Source organism: Pelmatolapia mariae, linkage group LG16_19 (assembly GCF_036321145.2).
Source record: "Pelmatolapia mariae isolate MD_Pm_ZW linkage group LG16_19, Pm_UMD_F_2, whole genome shotgun sequence".
Lineage (NCBI taxonomy): Eukaryota > Metazoa > Chordata > Actinopteri > Cichliformes > Cichlidae > Pelmatolapia > Pelmatolapia mariae.
In genome coordinates, this window is record NC_086241.1 from 6,176,805 (window position 1) to 6,199,051 (window position 22,247).

General features: G+C 41.1%; 1 protein-coding gene across 18 annotated transcripts in view; it reads right to left on the reverse strand.

Annotated features, from left to right (window-relative positions):
* The window catches only part of tns1b (tensin 1b), a 160,263-nt gene that overhangs the window by 51,055 nt on the left and 86,961 nt on the right, over window positions 1-22,247 (reverse strand). For 15 of the 18 annotated variants that reach the window (XM_063499947.1, XM_063499939.1, XM_063499954.1 and 12 more), the window contains 2 exons: window positions 10,381-10,422; window positions 2,863-2,912 (listed from right to left, as the gene is read on the reverse strand). In XM_063499947.1, coding sequence (XP_063356017.1) covers window positions 2,863-2,912; window positions 10,381-10,422 — 92 coding nt within the window. Of the gene's footprint in view, window positions 1-2,862; window positions 2,913-6,956; window positions 7,244-10,380; window positions 10,423-22,247 lie in introns of those variants that run through there. The other 3 variants (XM_063499945.1, XM_063499952.1, XM_063499951.1) reach the window with 2 other exon arrangements.

Consider the following 22,247-nt stretch of genomic DNA (forward strand, 5'->3'; position numbering starts at 1 on the left):
GTGAATATACGCAAGTTACATTTTTTTCTCATTTCCTTGCAGATGTCTGGATTTGGTTTAGTTATATGGGCTGAAATCATTTTGCAGGCTGAGATGTAGAGCTGTACAGGCATCCTCTGCGACTCGCCATCTCACTAGCAATAAACAGACCTCAACTGATCAAGCCTCTTTCCGACTTTTGCCTTTGTAGAAAAATATCAACCATAAAGAGGCCATAAAGAAGTGAAGTGGGTGAAGTGAAGGTGGGGAGTGAGTTGAAGAGGTTGCACGAGAGGTGTCTGGAGCCAGACTGCAGCATATTTCCCACATTTGTCAGCTGTGAGTAGCCCCTGAGGAAATTGCTCATATGTCTGGGAGAGGGGATCGCTCCAGCTTTACTGTTCAAATACTGTAACCTGCTCTTTTCTGTACATCTGGAGCCACTCAAAACATGCTTACTGGAAATTATTCATCACTTCAGATAAAAGAAATTGATATGTCGCACATGTCTCTACTGTGCTGAGACAGAAATCTTATCAAGTTTTTGAAAATCTTTCTTTAAACCTGCATCTCCTCTTTCCCACCATTTCCTTTTCACTCTCTTGCATCTCCTTGTGTATGCCTCTCACCTCTGAGTGCAGTCAAAGCCAATATACTGTAGACCTGTGGTTTGGTCCCATTCCAGATTCACCAGCATGTGTTGACCGGCTGAGTGCCAACCTGCTTCTCATCAGCTGAAGAGATTAAGCGATTGCTCCTTTTCTGCATACCGCATTTGACGAATGACGCATTATCTCTGCATGCTCAATTTCAGTGCTGCAGTGATCTTGTTTGTCAATTCGGACAAACACTGAACCTTTTTTTTCCTAAATCAAGAAACCTTAGACATTTAACTGTTTAAAAAAAAAATCCCCCAAGATATCTGCAATAAAAGTCAACAACCAGGATTTCCATGGTTTCCTCCATTCAAAATACGGAGCACCCTACTTGACTTCAGCTTATAATCATACTTGTCATACTTCCTGATGGGTATAAACATATTACCACATATTTTCTCATGACCCAAAAGGTCAATTGGCTCGTCCAAGTTAAACTCGCTACTTAGACTGATTTGACCTTTTCTGTTATTAATATTTTGAGTTTCTTAAGCAAACGACTTAACACCATGCGCTATTCATTTTTTCTCTGCATTAGTTACAGATGCTTTTCACCTCTATATGTTAAATATTATATAAACGTGATGCAGAAGGAATAGTTCACAATGACAAATTGTAATATAAGACCGTCAAGCTCCCAGGGATTTAAGCCCATTTTAGCTTGTTTTGGTTTTCCAGTGACAGGCAACTATTTTCAGGAGAAACTTATTGTATATTCCCTTTCCAGCACAAAACAGTAAACAGATAAAGGTAATGGATATTATTTACCAATTAAATATTTCAATGCTTCCCTAGAAGGTGATGAAGACAAAAACAGACCTGAAAATGGTTACATTTGTATACCTATACCGATAAACCATCGTAAATCCCAAAAAACTGATTCCGGTTATCTGGACGTAGCGTCTTCAGTCTCTGAAGAATTCACTTGGATGAGTGACAAAACATTTCTCCCACTCAAAACGCTATGTCCAAATGAACAGAACAAACTTTTTGGTATTTACCAGATTTATCCTTACTGGGATGATTCAGCATGGATCAAGACAAACCATCTTAAAGTTAGGTAGTTTGTTTTCTTTTGCTCTCATTTGAAGCAAATGCTCCAACTCAGTGCTTCTTTTTTGCAAGTAGCATGTCTAAAAGTCTTCATTTGAAAGAGTTGTGCACCACATTTCAGAATCAGAGAACTTATGTAATAATATCTGCAATGTTGCATGACCACAGCTGTCAAATTAACCTGTCACTGTAGGTGTGTTATGATATGTTATGTTTACCACAAGTGAGAATTGTGGTTTTATTTAGCTTTGATTAAAAAAAGAAAAGAAAAGAATTCATAACATGTTGTCTATACTACCTAGTTATTTAAACTAAGTAGGTAGGTAGTATTACCTAAGTACTTTTTTTTGTAGGCTTAGAGGACGGCGTAGCAACACAAACCTCCACGCAAATAAAAAGTGTGATCATAGGAATGTACCAAACCTGTCTGAACCCAGAGTTTGACTGGATTAGTTAATTTAGTGGGAGGATTACATCAGACAACTGTCAATGATTCTGATGTTAGGCACTTAAAAATGTTTTCCTTTATATGGATGGAAATCAGGTGTAATCCTCTCAGTAAATGAACTCACACGTTCTCTGCATGGGCTGTTAAACATGCTGATGTTCCAGATGTTGAACTGTTTTTATTACCTCATATCATCTAGGTGAATTGCTGCGAGGGAGCCAAACTGTCATTCAAGCTTCGCACAGCACACAGTTGTGTTGTGCCATCAAGTTTGACACATTAATTACACAACTGACAACATGTGTGACTCCCTGAGGACCAAGGCTGACACCAGATATCTTTATGTCCAACAACACACCGAGCGGTCCAGTTCAACAGCGGGGCATGTTGCTTTTACAGTGTCCCCTGGTAAAAATCGGCCAATATCACGTTACATCTAAACTTTTCATTTTCAGATTCCTCACATTATCAAGCAGGATGCAGAGAACACACAGAGCTAAGCCTGATATTTGTTTCACCCCCCTCATTATAAATCTGCACTTTTGCTGGAAGCAGGGGAGATCGTTTTCTAAAATAATTAAACAAACGCAGCCCGATAATCCAAATGAAGCCTTTTATGGGAAACGTGGAGAGAAGGGAGGAAACGGCAGGGTAGAGGAGAGGAAAAGTAGGAAAACTCAAAACTGATGAGGAGGAGGACAGGAGACAAGAAAGAAGGGAAGCTACCTCGATGGTCTGCGCCGTGACTCCATGCTCTTTGAGGATTTTGTTGAGCCCTGCAATCACAAAGAAAAACTTTATTAGTATTCTTTGCATGCACACAAAGATGTTTCTCAACAAGCTGTTAAAAAACATTCATACACCAAATAAGGAAATCAGTTAAAGAGACGTTCCAATTATTAAAATGACTGCTTCACAGTCATCCATGTAACCAGCTCAGCCTTGCTGGTAAATTTGAATCTTCTGAAATTTGGAAAATAATGCAGCCTTTGATTTTACAGATTACAGCAGGGCATAAATGATAATCATAATTATTGTAGCTGTAGCAGAGTCACAGACTAGTTAGGGAGGTCTGTGGGGTGCATCTCAGTGAGAAACAGAAGAATGCTGCACACTCAACAACTTGTCAATCACTAACTAAAGCACTACCTACTTTACCCTCTTATTTCCCTCTAATAGAGACCATAATTTACAAAATAAGCATTATGTTGTACTGAGTAAGACTTGAAACTAGTGGTTGAGGTCATAAAATCATCAGTAAAGTGTTTACTGTGGTCAGCAATCAAAAGAGTCGAGCATAATTTTCCTGTACACTTTCATATAACCAAACATTTGATTTGCAAGCACAGGAGTCTCTCCCTAATGGCTTTAAAGAAAAGTGTGTTTTTTAAGACCTGGATATATATATATATATATATATATATATATCTTATATTTAGAGACAGTGTGTGCCTCTTACACATATCAGTACTGAGATATATGTTGTGTGATATCTGGACTTTATTATTTAAAAGAAAATTGATGCTCGAGGTAATTTAGAGATGTATTATGGCATCATTTGTCCTGAAAGCATCATTTACACTCCCCTCAGCGCTGTCCGCAGCACATGTAATAGAAGCATCAACACAACTATTTGTGGAAACCGAGGAAAGAATGACTGCATCACTTCCCCTTTTACTATAATTTCAACATACCACATGTAGATCTTTAAAGAAAACAATCCTGAAAATTCAGAATCAGCCAATCAGGCTTCAATCTGTGGAGTAGCTGAGGTAATGATACTAACAGAAAACTCTGACGAACTTCACCTCGACACGGCAGATCTTCTTACTGCTCAAATGAGACTGTAAACGCGTGATTGAGCCAGCTGTCTCCAGTCCTGTGATGTTATACTGTCTAACAGGCAGTTAGAGTTTGAAATTGTTTTCATCCCTTTAGAAAATAAACACTCTGAAAGACAAAGATCTGATCAGTGCTGCAGAGTGTGTATTATACCTTAGGAAGGGAAGGAGGGGGAAGTCTCTTATATGAAGCTGTGTAGCGCCATGTGAGAACGGCTTCACATGGCACCTTCACAGAGCAAAGCAGAGGAAGTGTGGCTGAAAGTGACCGGCTGTGTTTGGCTCCACTAAGCCTGGCCCGCCTCGCCCCCCTACTCAGACCAGCTTGAGGAGGGGGGTCAGAGGGCACGTGGACTTATTCACTCTCCTGTGATGTTTGGGTCACATGTACACAGGAAGGGGCTGTTATCCGTCATCATCCATTATATCAGATTGGCTGGCTAACCATCAGTGTCAAGAGCACCACTGACCTCCCTGTATGAGCATTAGTCTGCTCTGCTCTCCTAACAGCCGACTGTCGCTGAGTGAAGAACTGACACTCTGTTAGAAATGTGAAACCTTTTCTCATGTTTCATATAATAGTCTAAAAGGTTTCTAAAAGGGAGACTCAGGTGGAGATTGTGCTTGTCTGTTTATGATTTTTTTTAGAAAATCTTTATGCAAAAATATCCTGGGCCATGATGGTACAGGAAACAGATGGAAACTCCAGACAGAGGACCTTCTTTCTACTCTGTTCGATTAAGTTTTATTTATACAGCGCCAAATCACAACAACAGTCACCTCAAGGTGCTTTACATTGTAAGGTAAGACACAATAATACAAAGAAATCCCAACAATCAAACGACTGCCTATGAGCAAGCACTTTGCTGACAGTGGGAAGGAAAAACTCCCTTTTAGCAGGAAGAAACCTCCAGCAGGATCAGGCTCAGGGTTGGCGGCCATCTATAAGGCGACAGCTAACCACTGAGCCACCATGTCAGATATGTCAATAGTCAGGGCTAAGCATGACCTTTTGCTCCATTTTCCCATTACTACACCTTCTGCTGATGCACAAATACTACACACCAGTAGAATTAAAAACAACAGGTTCATAAAAATACACATTTAAGAAAAATAAAAAGTAGGACTAAATAAGATCGAGGGTAGAAAAACTGAACACAATAGATAGCTTCACTTTCAGAGATCCTGGTTCCCCCTAATAGTACCAGGGCATTTAACCGGGAAATTGCATTTTTATCACCGTGGAAGGCTTTCACTAGATCAACTGGTGATAAATGACATTAAAGCAGCTGGGGGGAGGTTACTTAACTCTGGTCCAACGTTAAAACCTCCTAAATTCTTGGGAAATAAAAGTCAAACCTTACAGTTACAGTTATTATCTGGCATTTCAACATCCCACGGCATCAAATACCAACGTTCTGCCAGAAGTGGCTTGCATCCTTCGAGCTTGAATGTACCAGCTGCAGCAATATTATACACAAAGGGAAAAAGTCCCCTTTGAAAGCAAAGACACGCCTCTGCAGCGTCCTTAAAAAATTATGCTTACCCAGTTTGTTTTAACATGACAACCTTTACGAGCATCCAGATGTGATGGGTTGGGAGTGAGCACTGTCTCTATGTTGCTACAACCTGGTGTGTTACATCACCAACACTAAAAGGCCAAACAGCTTTGACAAAACAGCGTTATTCGACACCCCAAGACAGAGTTTAACCATTATTTGGTGAATCTGGAGATTCTAACAAATATCTGTATTAATTATGACATTTCCTGGGGGGCCGTGAATGCGTACGCATACATAGGCACAAACACAAACATATCAGACGATGGGGTATTTTCCCAGAACGGCCCGTTTGTTTTGATAAATGCTTTGCCTCCCTCCCCTCGATTCTACAGCCCAAATGTTCACATGAGTCAGTTGCCCAACTGAGGTGACACAAAGCAAATCCACCCCCCACTCTGTCTGCACTTCGGACTAAGTGCTTCAACATGTTGCAAGGGGCTCCAAAGCGCAGCGAGTCACCAGAGGAGGACAGAGATGAATGAGCGAGAAACGACCCAAAAGAGAGGGTTCAAAGACAAATGCAGAGCGTGAAGAGGGCTGAGTGTTTGTGCCGAGCGGTGCTGAGGGAGTTACCGCGCATCAGGGTCAGGAAAAGCCCAAGCGTTTCTTGAGGTAAAGGGACGCCAACACGGGACACGGAGCCACCAGCATGCAAGCGAAAAAGTCTTAATTAGAGACTGCCAGAGAGCTGTCGTTTATATTGTGCTGCAAAGACGGCGGTTAATTCATAGTTTTTGCTTCAAATTAGTCTGAATTGTTGTGCAGAGGATTTTATGAGCCACGAGATTTAAGTTAAACTGCAACCATCTGGGAGAGTAAAGGCGCTGCATTGAAGCCAGGGTCAGCAATAAGACAATAACTTTCACTGTGGTCACATTGATGTTTCTGCCTCTGAAAAACTCAAAGACATCATGATGTGTGACGAGTTCATGAATGGAGGGTCTGCAGGAGCACATTGGAGTAGCTTAACAGAATGAAAGAAGAAAAGAATCTTAACAAGCAACAGTTTCCCAAAGTTAAAGACATTAAGCTCCTAAACACGACACAATCCGCATCCCATATCCTTTGGGAACTTCCATCAGGGAGGAGGGGGAAGAGGCAAGGTAGTGGGTAAAGAGAAGGAGGAGGAGGTGGGAATTAGAGTGGGGGGTCCTCCAGGCCCTGTTTCCAGATGAAAAACATCTGGGGAGGTTGACTTTACAAGCAGGCCATACAAATTAACCATCTGAGAAAGAGTGAGGCAGTAAGGGAGGAAGGGGGGGAGGGAGGGAAAAGACGTTGGGGGCTGGTAAAAGTCTGCGAAGGAGACAAAAAACATTTTCTGTGACAAAGAAGAAAAAAAACATCGAGCGTGGAAAGAGAAGAAGCAACAAGAGCCGCTTTTAGCCAAATCCATCCGTCATCCATCGCATCCTACCTTCCTGAAAAGGTAGCCTGTACTCCATCGCCATGCCCCCCTCAGAGAGGAGAGCCGCCTCCTAAAAGACCCTCCTCGGTTCATCTCTGGAGAGCTCCCGCTGCCTCTCCCTGCTCTGTGTCCGACAGTGAACTTCCCTCTAAGAAACCTCTCCCTTTTCTCTGACAGCAGAGGAGCAGAAGAAGAAGGAGAGCAGAAAAAAAGGGCTCTATTTTGGGCCGTTGCCTGCAGCGGGCCACTACATGCTCGAGGTCGGGGCAGACTCCTCCACAGAGCTCCTCGTCCCGTTCCTTCTGTCCTCTGTGTGCTCTCCCTTCCCTCTCTTTCTCTGCCATTGGCCACCCTCCCCCCTCCGCCTCCCACCACGTTATCTCTCTCTCCCCCCCGCATTCAACTTTTCCCTCCCTCGCTCGCTCCCATGTCTCTTTCTCATCTTTGCATGGATCTAAATTGCTAAGCCTTTCCGTCTCTTTAGCCAAACATGTGGGAACTGATGCATGTTTGTAGACATAAACACACACAAGTCAGCTGAGTGGAGCTGCTCACTGCTGCACGTCCTAAGTCATAACCGTGCAAATGTAACCACGTGCCTTTTTTTGTGTCATCTTCTCAACTTTCTCACACGAGAAGCTGAGGATCGAAGGCAGGGGGATCTGTTGGGGAAGTGAAATCAGAAAAAGGAAGTAAAATGATGCAGCTTAAAAATTAATACTGATTAAAGAAAAACAGCCAAAATGTTCATAGCAGAAAAGAAAAACAAAGCTCAAGCAGAAACTGATGCAGGTCTTGTAGTCACAAGATAAATCTCTGTGATGCTCCAAGGCGATGAGGCGTGGCCAAACATCCGCCACACGTCACTGTGTAACCACACAGCAAATGCCCATGACAAGACAGCAGCAGCTGCACTTGTACACAAACAGACACTCGAGCACATACAGTCCACTCTGTACAGACATGTGATCATACAGTAAGCATAAAACACCAACTCGTTTAATCACACACTTACGCCAAGGGTGTGATTCAGACTTTGGCCCTCGTTTAAGGTGCTGACCAAACTGTGCCGGACTGGGAAAAACTCACAAGACTTTTAAAAGACTGTCTCAAGTGACTGTGCTGCAGAAAAAAACCTGAGGGATAACATAGGAAACGCCAATATAAGCAGCCACACACACCATTCCCAAAAAGGCACACTGCTCTGTTTGTGTGTATTTTTGGTCCTTGTGGGGAAAGCGGGCACTCGGCTTTGGGTGGCAACTCTAAATTGGTTACTCGATCCTTCCTTTCTCAGACAAAATACAACTCGCAGGAAGTCGTGTTGCAGACAAATAGTGCCCAGCGAGTCCAAAGCAAACATGTACCGCCCTTATTTTTGAGTGCTTTGTCAGAACATCGAAATTTATTGTTCTCAAGGAGTTGGCAAAAAGAACCAAAAATCATATCAACTCTTCTGAAACTCTAACAATAACAAAAAAATGTGTTTAAAATACATTACTACCCAATGCTACCTGTGGAGTCTGGGCTGAAAACCAGCATGTCCAAATACTCCAGCAACTCAGCAGTCACAGACAAAAACGCAAGTTTTAAAAATACTGGAAGTTGTTCATATCTGCTAATGTAGCTGCAGCACTGAGCCCAGTGTTGCATGAATGCATAGACATTAGATGGTCACGCCACAAAACTTCCATCCAGTCCACACACTGAGCCCCCAGACTGGAGGTTTGTGTCAAACAGTGTATGCAATGAAAATTGAGGGTCTCCTTGTTTCACACATGTCCTTACTGATTCATATTTAGAGCTTAGAGGGGGTGAAGGAGGCATAAGTCACACTTTTGTTGTTAAGTTGTGACCGTTCATCTCATTAACCCCGTAAGACAGAGTCTAACATCTCATGTGTAAATGAACCATGCCAGCACCTTGCATAAAACAATGCAAGCTACAGCTCCACACTTGATACTCAACACAATATATTAAACAGATAATAATATTTATCTGATCCACAACTCATTTTATAAACTTACTTTAGCTGCAGATGCTTCAGTTACATTTTAAAAGAGTTTATACTACAGTTAACAGACAAAACCTTTTTAAAAATAGTTAGCGGGCCATGCGGCTGCCTGTGCTGGGCTTATCTCGCTCACGCTGCGTAAGCTAAACATCACTCAGATGTCATATTGGAGATGAAGGATGCCAGAATTCACGTGCCACAGACACTTGTCTTTTCACTAAACACATCCACAATTTTTCCCCAAAATATTTCCATGTTATGTTACCATCTAGCTTTACTCCAGAATATTTCTGATGCAAATATTGAATGTTGTAATCTGCATCATAAATTTGAATATAAATCGACTAATATTCGATGGTGCAGTATTACTGATAAAGCAACAATGTGATCTATTAAGTAATTAAAATCATCTACAGCTTCAACATTAAATTGATTAAACACATTATTAAATCAGGAATTATGATTCAATAAAAGCACGGACGTGAGTCAGAAGAAAGTACTTTTACTTTACGTACTTTAAGCATAATTTGAAGCTCAAACTTGTACCATTCAGTAGAATTAAGACTTTTTCTTAAGGGACCATAGGCCTCTGCATGAGTCTCAAAAAATGCACGCCTGCTACGCTCCAGGTGCACAGGAGAAGGTGCAAACAGACTTTGCATTCCAGCACACTGCACTGGTCACATTAGCTTAACCAAAGTGCTTCTTGGCACAGGTTGCCAATCAACGGCCTTGCAGGTAACCGCTCTGGGCAGTTTTTTGTTCTACTCCAGATGTACTTGTGTCAGTCCAGCAGCTAAACTGTCTGAATATATTCTTCTAAAGAAAATAAGGACTACTTGGATGTAGGGTCGAAGGATGTGTCATACAGACACCATCTTTAGTGTTACGGGGTTCGCCGATAGATTTCAACTGGGTATTATTTAATGTTTCTGTTTTGATGAATCAAAGACAACCAAAAGCAACCAAGAGTCCACTTAGCTGTTTGGTACAGTAATGTGGCTTGATGCCTAGCAAAGAACTTCCTGTTTGATATGATTTAATGTTTGTGTTCTGAAAAGATAACGTGATATCATCTGGCGCAAATATGTGTTTTTGTTGTGGACGATGGATGTGAGATATTGTTTAAAAATATCTCATGAATGAGTGGGATTTTGATCTCAACAGGCCCTGCTGTGCATCAAGTGTAGACTTAATCTGGCTTTTCTGAAGTATTTATTATAATGAATGTCCTTCATGGCAGCTGGGAAACCATCTACTCATACTTTATACCTTTTCTACATCAAGTATGTCTGACCTCTCAGCCAAGGCTGCAGAGGCAGATCCATCGGCTCCTTCGTTACAGCAGTCTAACCAAGCAAGAAGAATGGACCTGCGAAAAATCAGCAGGTAAACTTAAAAAGAAAAAGTGAAACTCACCATGGTGTCTACATGTTTGAGAGGGAGGTCACTACTCGGCGCCTGTTCAGAAACAACAAAAAGAGACAGACAGTGAGATCAACACCTGCCGATACGCTTCAAACAGTTGACTTCGTGAGATGTTATGTTGTGTCATCGCGTGTTTACGCTACGCTCAGAGCCATTCCTTGCCCTAATGTGGCCTGGAGTGGAGTAGGACTCCACCTTGAATGCGTGGGACCATCTATAATCCCTCTGTGCAAATATTTACACAAAGAGACAGGTCTGCTTCCATTAGCCAAGACCAGAGAGTCCAGCCGAGGAACTCTCTTTTTCAACACCATATACAGCTATGGAGAGAGAGAGAGAGAGTGTCAGGAAAGACAAAGGAGAGGAAAAAAGAGGCACTGTGGGACAAGAAACCAGAAGAAAGTGGTGGGAAGGGGTTGATGGACATGCTAAGAAAAAAAAACAAAAAACACAGGAACAATCAGACAGATGAAGAAACAGGATTTGGGGTACAGAGGAAAAGATGGCAGAGAGGAGAAGAAAAAAACATCAGAGCAATCTATGACGTCATGAGCTTGTGTGGGCTCCACTAACCTCAGACACACATGCGCATGGAACTAAATGAGGCCTAAAATGCATCATAGCATTTGAAGATCCACGCTGCTGTGGATTTTTATGCAGAGATGTTCATTACCCGACCGTTTCAATACTCTGCACTGAAAGGTTTGCTAATTTTTTTATGTTTTTTCATGTTCTGGAGATCATGAGCCTGTTCGGACTTTAGACAGCATTACGGTAAATAGCAGGAAGATCTGAACTTTAAATACTGGCAGTACCAGTTGCTGCATATCATTCTGCATCTCTCAATCCCCTCTTTCTCTTCACTCTAAGTATGGAAAAATATCTTTTTAAATTCTCAAAACCATGGAAATAACCTAAAAAACACCCACCCATTAGTCCTGTTTTTGGTAACAGAGCTGATACCAGAGAACAAAAAGCAATCTCCTCTCTGTAAATGCCATTAAAAGTCAAGAACGAGGAAAAATACGACTAATTCTCAGTGAATTACAATAAAAAGACCAAAAATCCATCTATGTGGGCTTTGTGAACATCTTTGTCTGCCTCGTGCACAGATATAGATTCTCTTCATCACACCGAAGACACTCAAGTTCTGTAACATTAAAGTTTTTATTTTTATATATTTTTTTAACTATTGTAAAAATAAAATTGTAAAATTCTGGCCCAAAGTTTAAAATAGGGAACAGCTTTATTAGGTGACCAACACGTTTTTGCTTGTGGCCTTCATCAGGGTCCAAGTTGAAGGCCGAAGCGCGTTAGTCACCTGATAAAGCTGTTCCCTATTACTTTAAGTGTTGCTGGAGTCTTCACGTCATCAGATCTTTGTCTTCTTCATGCACCTTGGAAGGAGGTTAAGTTGTGCCATGCCATTATGTGTATAACATAATATATTTTTGTCAGTCTTTTTATTTTGTTATTATTGCTATTTTTCCCCCTTTATTTCCTGGGAAACAAAGAATCTTTCCTATAAATATAAGGAAGTCGTTCAGCTGTTCATGACAATTTTAGAATCTTTAGCCGGACAAAGACCAAACGGACATGAAGAGCATGCTGACACAGCTGGGCATCTCCACAAAAAAATCTATTTTTGTGAATTGATTATTCATCACAGAAGATATCAAATGTGAGTCAAAGTTGAGCAGTGTGGCTCACTGAGGTGGTCTTTATCACTGCTGACTAACAACGTAGCCAAGACACAAAGAAACGAACGTCGGGCTGTGGTTACACACACTTCCTTAGTGCCAGGTAGTGGATCACCGTTAGCTTGGGAATTTGATGACAATGCAAAAAGCATAGTAAAGTAACAACACGTCACCCTTCAAATACACTGATGAGAAAACATCTGATTGCAGCGCTTCATTCTTTAATCCTGCTTGGTAGTGATCACTGCAGAGTCCCACACAGAGAGCTGGGCTGCGACACCCAGGACGATCTGCTTCTGTAGAAACTTTCAGTGGAACATAAACAGCAAATGTAAACTGTTAATTACAGTCTGAGTGTGCAGGCCCTAGAATACAGACTCCAAACACTCAGACTAAACCACCAAGCAGGGAGAGCACGAGAGACCTACAGTCACTGGAGTCTGCTCCAAACTGCAGCATTTATGACTGAAAGTTTAGCAGAAAAAGGGATTCAATTATCAGCATCGTGACTACATTTCTCTCTGTTGTACATGCAGACAGATGTTGTTTCTAAGAGTGAAGGACAAGGAAACAGCAGGCTAATGTTTGAGATTCTAAATGCAGACTGTGGATTTCACTGCAAGGCCAAAATTTGCAGCCGCAGGCATTTTCACACAAATGGAGGCCATTGTGTGTAAACCCAGAAAAACACACAGAGACACAAACAATTCTCACAATGATATATTCTAACATGTGCATTTCCGCTTTGCAAGATTGCAGCCAGATGGCTGTTTTGCATCCATGTGCACGTCGTCGCTTAGAGATGCAAATAATTCAGAGAGCACGAGAAAGCCGGGGAAGTTTTGTATCAGCAAAACAGCCGACAGAGGAAGTGTTTGCAGTTTGTGTCAGTAATCTTCAAAAGCAGCATTTGAAGGGGGGCTTTGATACAGGCATTACCATTTTTCTTCTTAAATCAGGGCAATTCTTGCAGGCTGTGCACAATAAATGTCACAATTTTGAAACAAGAAACAGACCAAGCTTTCAGAAACTCCAAGACCCAAATGATTAAATGCTTTAAATTAAACCTAAATTATCTGTCCCAGCTCGGAATTTCAGATTCAAGATCAAGAGGTCAAGTCTTCAAGCCCAGGACTGTGTACGTATTGAAGGAAAGGCCAATCACTATCTTCTTTAAGACTAGATGTTTACCTGTGGTTCCTGGGTATTTAAAAGCAGAATTAGGAAATGGGCAAAACATTAAGCTTTCAGGCCCGTGTTCTGTGGAACCAGCTCCAGGGCTCATCTTGTTGGGGTTTGGTTGTTGGGGGGGTTTTCTATATATTACTGTAGGGCCTTTACTTTACAATGCTGTGAAATGCTTTGAGGTGACTGTTGTTGTGATTTGGCACTATACTAGTTTTATTTGCAATAAGTCCCTATGATGACATAGCAAGCTCTTAAGGCTGCAGCTTTAGTGCATCATGCTGTGTCATTCTGCCACATGTCTGTCAGCGGGAGCCTCTGCTGAATCAAGCCAAGCAACAAGTTGATCTGAAGTTCTCATTCGAGACGTGTTCGTATCATTTCTTTTCTAAATCATGAACAAAGCAGATGTAATAATTTTATTTATTTGAAGCTACAGTTTAAAACTTCAGGATCTCGTAATGATGAGATTAAAGCAAGAAGCTGTGGAGGATAGTAATGCATACCAGAATCCTGAATCTATTTTATAGCGAGACAGTTGTGTTTCTCATTTTGGTCGAAAATCACATTGGCCCATGTGACAGGGGTGCAAACTTGCAGAATTTTAACTCTTAGCTGGCCTCCCTGTGCACACCGAATGAATGTGCTGTGGCCTGACAGCACACAACCGCAGAGCAGACTGCAAAAAACTCTTCAAACATAATCGTGATTAAACATAATTACAACAGATGCGAGAATAAAGACGAGAGCAAAACAAACACTCCTCTGTGGCCAAGAGCTTTGCAGCACCTGCGAGGCCAGCGTAAACACAAACCTCACAAGTATGTTAGTGTGCCCTTCTAATCGTGCCTCACATTAGTTAAGCATGTGCCATTTCCATACAACTATTAGTCTGAGAGTGAGCCTTTGAACTTGAAATCATTTTCATTATAGATATTCAGATTTTCTGCCTTCTTCGCGCATCTCTTGCTCAGAGCTATGTCATCATCGTGAACAAAGTCAGCTGAGGCTCATGAGAGGGGCTAAATGCAGGCTGTTGATCTCCCACAGATCTACAAAATATTACAGCTTTGGCTTAAAAGGAAAACAAATTCAGTATGCCTGGTTTCAGAGTGAGGATATCTGGGAGATTTCCAAGTGTTTTTGGTTAATAATAATGATAAAGATTAGTTCCAGAGCTGCTAACAGCTGCATTCTGTCAACATTCATTGATCTACATGTCTCCAAACTGAACAACCTGTGTCACTTTTCTACTCATCACATTACATTGAATTGTCCATGTTAGTTTAGAATACTTGTGCATCACCTATAACACTAAACCAAAGATTTGGCAGATTTTGCAAGAATGCCGACAGCTGACAAAAAAGTAGAAAGCTCGGCATCCAAGGTCCTTTTATACTGACACAATTCTTGTGGTCCAGATGGTTTCTATCAAGCATCGCAACCAAAATGAAAGACAGGCTGTAGGCTCAAAGTAAGTCAGGTGTTTGTATATTACAACAGTCAATTTAGACCTCAGACCTCCCCTTCCTCCTCCTGCTTTACTCACATTGCGGAGCAACGGTAGCTGCTATGGGAAAAGAAGCATTGTTATAAAATCTGCGGCCACTAACTACATGTTGGAGAAGTGATCTAATTTAGTTTCAAATCTGTGTTCCTTTAAATAGTTAGAGAAAGAACGGTTTGATGCAGCACAGATGGGCAGAGCCAAATTAAAGGAATCATAATAAAATGCTTTCTAATGTTATATAATTACATATATTCTGTTTCTGAATCATCTGTTCTTCCCATTTAATATCAGATCAACTGTGGTGGAGGCTCACTGCCTCGCGGCTCGTAACGGCTTTGTTTCGGTGGTATAAGTAAAGGTTATTATACCTGAAATGAATCTCAGTGCAGAGGCGAACTGAACGGAAACATTAGGCCAGAGTTAAGGCAGAAAGTCATTCTGTTCTCTGCAATGTTTACAGCACAGACTGTATATAGAAGATGGATGTAGCTACTGTGACATCACCACATGGTTGGCTAGGTGTCACTGTGAAACCTTGAGCTGAGTATTTTGTTGTTTGGAAGCCAAATCTGCCAAATAGGATTGCAGGGATACAACAGACCATCATTTAGAAAATGAATATCATCTTCTATGTTAGAAGACTTGAAAATAAAGATTGAAATCCTAAACTCATCAGTAAAGTCTTTAATAAGGTTGTAAATCTAGGGAGCCAATTTTCCCACAGATTTCTATACAGCTAGAGTCGCCCCCTGCTGGCTAGCAGAAAGAACACAAGTTTAACTGACACACCGACTTCTCTTTTCATATTGGAACACTGACTGCTGATGTTTTGGCTCAAGTAGAAGTTAGCATCATGTTTTTGTCATCAAACGTTAATGCCATTTGACATTGCAAAACACTTCCAGAGCACAATACTCGGCTTATTCACTAACAAATTCTGAGTGAAGGAGTCTTTTAACTTAGTTACTCCTGTTCGTCTGTCCTTGTAAAAAGTGTCACGCGAAAACACACAGATGATGAGAGACCATCGACTCAGCCACGTGTTTGTCTCCTCTGAGCGCAGCAGACCGTCACCCAGAGCTCTATCTGCTCCGCCGCCACTGTGCCATGTGCTCTTTTTCACATGAACACAGTGGCTCCTTTGACCAATTTACCAAATTATAGCCCGCTGCTTTAAGGAGAGCAGAGGTAGCAAGCACGCTGGGAGTTTCCTCCCATAAGCGGCGGGGAAGAACGTAGACAGTAAGCGAGAGCCTGTTGGGCAAATGACCCAGGGCTAAATATACAGCTATGCATCTTTGGAGCTTGAGACACAGCCCATTTAGCCCGGCCCAGGCGGCTTAGTGTGGACAGAAGAGTGGTTAAGATCACCACTTTGGGTGTGTGAGTGTGGGTGTGAGACACAACGAGAGAGGGACGGCATTTTGGCCTCTGAAAGGAAACAGACAGCACTGAGCACTGTGAGCGCTGGACGGCTTCAGTGTTTACATTCAGTCAGCAGACTGAGCATCGAATAAACTGAAATATATTAATAATAAATATACATAGAAATAATTACACTATAATGACACAATGTCTCTGATCTCACAGAGTTAATCCTTGTGTCTATATACATATATATATATACATATATATATATATATATATATATATATATATATATATATATATATATATATATGTGTGTGTGTGTATGAGTCAGGCTCAGGGAGTGCCCCTCATCCTGTCGCCCTTTTCTCTCTGACTGGACAGCTTTTTTTCAGGACACTTGCTTTCTTTGGAAACCTTGAAGAACACACACCACATGCATTGGCTGCGCCGTAGCTAGGCACCCGCGCTGCTCCCTGTGTTTACACTCCATTTTGGACTACATCCCACACAGAGCTTAGCGGCCTTAGATGTCCCTGTGTTTCAGCTAAGCAGCTGAATGATACAAAAACTCATTTTACTTTGATGAGAAGCTATGCAGCAGCATTCCTTGGCAGTGAGATGAAACGTTAAATGCATGATCTGAAACTATCCACATTACACTAAAACGTACCGTCAAAGGACCTAATTTGCAGAGGAGGAAATGCATTCCAAAGCAACCAAAAAAACCTCATTAGTAAGACTGATGCATGCTATCTAGAACAGATAAAATAAAATACTACACCATGATTGCTTGATGCTTTAGAGTGGCCACTTACGGTCTCAAATTACATTCAATTTGAAAATAAATTCAGTTGTTGGAAACCAGGTGTTGGCACCATCAGGATACATCAGTCTCAGTTTGAAAAGTTAATAAAAACTGAATATATTTAATTGCTCACCTCCAATGTCATAAAGGCTTCAGCACTATGAGTGACACAGACTGTCTGATATGACACCAAACACCTGTAAAGTGTCATGTGCAACAGTGCCTTCTAGTGGCAATAAGCACAAACTGCAGATCTGGACACAACGATGGTGGCTCACCTGATGCTGTTGTACAGTTACGAAAAGTTACATGTGTTAAATCTGCATTTATACACATATTTCTAAATAAATGTACATTTACGGTCAGCATTTCCCCCTACTTCCAGGTGCTAATGCAAGTTATGATCAAGTTGATGTTTGACAAGAACCTTGCAGCACATTAAGGGCCAGTAACTCCCCAATCAGTACCTTATTAATAAGAGGCCTTTTTGCATACAAAAACATATCATCAAAGCAAAAAAACCTGATTCCAACTTTGTATGATGGTGCAAAACAACCTGCAATGAGTCATTTTCTGTTATTTTTTATTTTTTGTTCATAGGAGAATTGCACAGAATCGAAATACAACAAACAACAACATGGCACCGCTGAAAGTTAAAAACGGTAATACAGACTTATAGCCAAGCTCTCCTACTTCATCAACAACGGCACACACACAGACACACAGCTGTGCCTCTCTCATGCTCCATGCTCCTTCATCTGCAGCGTTCACATAGCCACGTCCCAGAAATGTAAACACATTGCTGAGGAGGCAGGGCCTGTGTGCATCCAAGGTTGGGGTTAAGGTTGGAGTGTGTATGCTTGTTCTCAGTTCCTCCCCCTTTGGGGTTAGGCCCTAACATGCCAGGGATCCCTGAGGACCCGGGGTAAAACAGAGCGGCCGGTCCTTGCTGTGGGAAAAACCCTTGAGCCGGCCGTGACCCTAAACCACCCCTGACATCGCTCTGTTTCCTCACCCCCCGCCCGTCCCTGCTCCTACTGATATGGACCTGGCCGCTCGCTCTGTTATGTAACCACAAGCCTTTTCTAACATGTGCGAGAGGGGGGGAGTGTGCAAAAGCATCCGCCAACTATTTTTACTTCGAACGTGTATGTGCAACGAGAGTCTAATAAGTCACGCTGTCATGGACACAAACAAAGACACACCTATTAAACAAGCTGCTTCTTCTTTTGTGCTCTAGTACGTGCTAGTATGGTAAGAGCGCAAAAACTCCATAAAAACAATGATATGTTTCATTGGTAAGCATGTCTCATGAGGATTCAAATGTTGTAGTACATATGGTTTTTATTTATTTTCCCAAAAAATATGAAGGATTTGGAGAAGTTTAGACAGCAAATTACAGAAATTATAAAATTAAAATGTGAAAACGATGTTTAATTAGTCTTTCATAGTGATGTGTTATCAACTGAACCTACGACTCTGCTCTGCTTTACTAAGATTTATAGCAACTCTGAGCTCATTGTTTAGCCGTACTATTTTGGTTCAGTCATCGCTCTCATAACGTCATTTTCAGCTACAGGAGGCAGCTGTGTTCAGCAGAAAGAAAGCTCTTATAAACCATATGTATATTATGTTATGTTATACAAAAAAAAGGAGACTGAGACAGAAGCAAGGTGGTGACCAACAGAGGAAGAATTAACAGCTAAAAGCCAGATGTGTCCCTCTGGAGGTGCTTGAGGTTGAAGCGGATTTCCAGATCATCATGTTGGTATCAGTCATACAAGCTTAGAGACCAACTGGTGACCTCTAGTTGCTAGGGAAAAATGTGTATTCCCCAAGTGATTGGCAAGTGGGCACAAAGAGGGTGCAAACTGCAACTGTTGGAATCAGTTCCCTAACCAATTAGCAATCGGAATAGACATTCTTCTCTAACTGCATGTAGTTGCAAGGGGGTTGCAGACCAGTTTGTGGCCCTGTGTGATTGTGGTGTTTTTCACAGTAATTGTTATGTGAAAAAAAATCAAACTTCTTTTATTATTTCAACAGAAATTGCTGCTGTATAAAAGACATGAGGTCCAGGTCAAAGACACGATGTTGGTTAGAAGCATCACTCCCAGATAGGTCTGTTTTTAGGTAAAGTGAGCAAACTTTATAACCAGATTTTATCTGATTTAGTTTTTACATCCCATTGATCACTGAAATTTAAGTTAATTTATACATTCTTCAAAGTAGCTGCCCAAATAAGTGTCCACAATATGCTTACCTAGAATGTTTCTTAACATTTATTTAGAATGTTAGTATGCTAATTAGCATGTTAGCATGCAAATACAGCTTATTCAGATATTTAGGCATTTTGGTATGAGGAAAAAAGGAAAAAAACACAAGGAAAAAAGTTGTGTGCTCACCAAATTATCTATTACTCAACGTGTGACGGAACAGGATGCAGGCATGGCTAAAAACAGCTTGTTAGGTTAGCTTGTTTAAGACTATGGTCAGAGAAAATGAAAACCAATGCTGACTGCTTGTAAAGAAAAAGGAAGCTAACTGTGGCAGCCTTACTGTGTTAACAGCAAATCACCCAACCAGACTCCCTTATAAGTATGGCATTGTTGTGTAAAACTATTGAGGGATAAAAGTCATAATTTGTGAAAGGCACTTGTCAGGATTTCTCAAGTAAAGATGGTCTATTTTGGTTTTAGCCCCCAAACATGCTGATTAATAATAGCAACAAAACTAAAGCAGTCATAAGAAACCATAGATTTTCTGAGGGATATATTGGCATCTTATACCTTGCAGTTACTCAGCTATGACATCACAGCTGAGAGTGACCACAATCTAAACTGACAGTCTTCATACTGTGTTTTCTAACACTGGTAAAAGTAAATTACAGCTTAGCATGCAAAAAAAAGAAAAAAAAGTCAATTCTGGTAATCAGGTCAGAGTGAACAGAACTGGAAATACTTGGACTGCAGCTACTAAGTTGGTGGGATGACTTCATAAAACTGCAATTTATAAGCCACTGTTCACTTGTAATTCACCACTGTAAACCAAAAGGCTCAGTTATTTTCAGTGTATCAGTTACAAGTATACTGGTATATACTTTTTGTGCATTATATGTTTTACTTTGCAATTTGATGCAAAGCAACTAAACTTGTATGAGCTTTAAAAAGTTATACGTTCACAAAAAAGAACTGAATCTCTAGAAGAACATGCACACTGCATTTGGCTTGCAATTCTATGAAACTGGATAGAAAAAGCATGAAAGTTACTTTCTCCCAATTGTTTAACAACCATCTCCTTAGAGAAGTCACTCTGAGCAGTAAGTGAAACTAATTCTTTTTACTGTCTAAACTAAAGTGCCGGAAGAGGAAAACTTGACCATGATGTCCAATCTTTCACACAGCATCCTTATGTAATATCCACTTCAAACACTTGATAATGTAGGATTATTGTGCTGTGCGCACGATAAACACCAATGCATTATGCTTTAGTTGGCTCTCAGTCCAATGTTAAACATGCCTATTTTATGTTTTAGTTCCTACTTTCCCAGGGCTCTGCGAACATTCTGTAATTTGTAACTGGATCCCTGGTTGCTGCTTGTATACACAGCGTAACACAGGGCACATCGGGGAAATATGTGTGGTTCTAAACACAGCACTAATTGGACCACATCTACACCATCTTTGCCCTGCAGTTACTCATTACTCAGCGATGTCCTGGCCCTGTTCCCTGACTACACAAGACCTATATTAAAAAAAATGCTGGATGACGTAGGTGTTAGTGGTTTATGGTTCTCTGAGTGTGTGCATATCTTTACTTGCGAGAACAAATGTGCAGCCTATCTCACCGGTGAGAACACCTAACATCTCCACGACAGCCCACGTACCCTCATCTAAGGACTGTGCAAAATAAAACTGATTCCTGGCAACATGAGCTCAACATGAGGGAATATCTGAGGAATGCTCCCAGCATGCTCCACGGCACACTGTGCACCCCTCATCCAAGAGGGGGCTAGTTGGAGGCAGTTACATCTGTCATCTTCAACAGTTGAAGATATCTGAAACGCGCATCATCACTTACAGTAAATGTTGGCATCACCTTCCAGCCGTGGGCTGAATCATTTCAAATTCACTCCAGAGGTAGTCACCAGTATATTGCTACAACATACTAAAATCACTAAGCACTAATTTCACAGTATCATTGACTTAATGCTGGTGCTGTTAAGTTTTATTCATATCTACTAAATTATTACACTAACCATTCATCTGGCTTTATCATCCACAGTTTGATTGAGACCAGAATAAAAATAAGTACATTTAAAAGCTGCATCTATCCAGCTTAGTTCACACAGTGCCCTGCACACTGTTGGACTAGCTTTGTGCTGTACCCTTAAACCAGTTGCTATGGAGACAGATTTACCTTAAGCAATGAGAAAAGTCGATTCTCTTAACACTTAAATAATGGTGATAAGTCTGCACTTTTTTTTAAATGATATTTGATTAAATCAAAAGCACCACCAGTATCAAGAACAAACTTTTACTCCCAGCTGTTGTGATAACAGGTCCTTCAAAGGGGATCAGTTATGCTCATTTACAGTACAGCTCCCTACTTTTATTCTTGGTATCTCCTAGAGTAGGTCTGCGTCATTTAAAGTTCAAAATAATCATTTTTTATCTTATACTGGGCCTTTATAGGGCCCTCGGATACGCAGAATTGCCTTAAACCTGCAGTCTATTAAATGACCACCAGGGGGCAATAGCTGTAGTTGCAAAATGACTTCGCTCCTGTAGAATTTGGTGAAAATAGCCCTCGGCCCTGACCTCTGTAGACATTATCCTGATGATTTTTTTAAGGCTTAGTCACTACTTTGGGGTTACATTCAACAAACTATTACGTTCATTTTGCGAATTATTGCCATTATTAGAGTCTGAAAGGAGGATTATACAGGATGTGATCACTGGCTTATGATTAATGATTGACAAGTTGTTAGCCAATGAACATGCGGTTTGACTGTCAGCTGACCCCTTCACTCATTATATCCAATTTCAAAACGCCAACCTGATTACGAGAAAACAGTCAGCTTAAGACTTAATGAGAGAAGTTCACAAACCAGTACGTGACATCAGGGTAGCTACATCGCACATCTTTTATACTTTTTATGATCTGAAACCAACCAGTTTTAGGTCCTCACACTTAAAGGCCACCCTCACATTCAGCGAAGTTTCTTCTGACTGGCCATTCCCCCTCAAAAAATGTTTGAACAGCAGGACAATAGGGCTTCTGCATA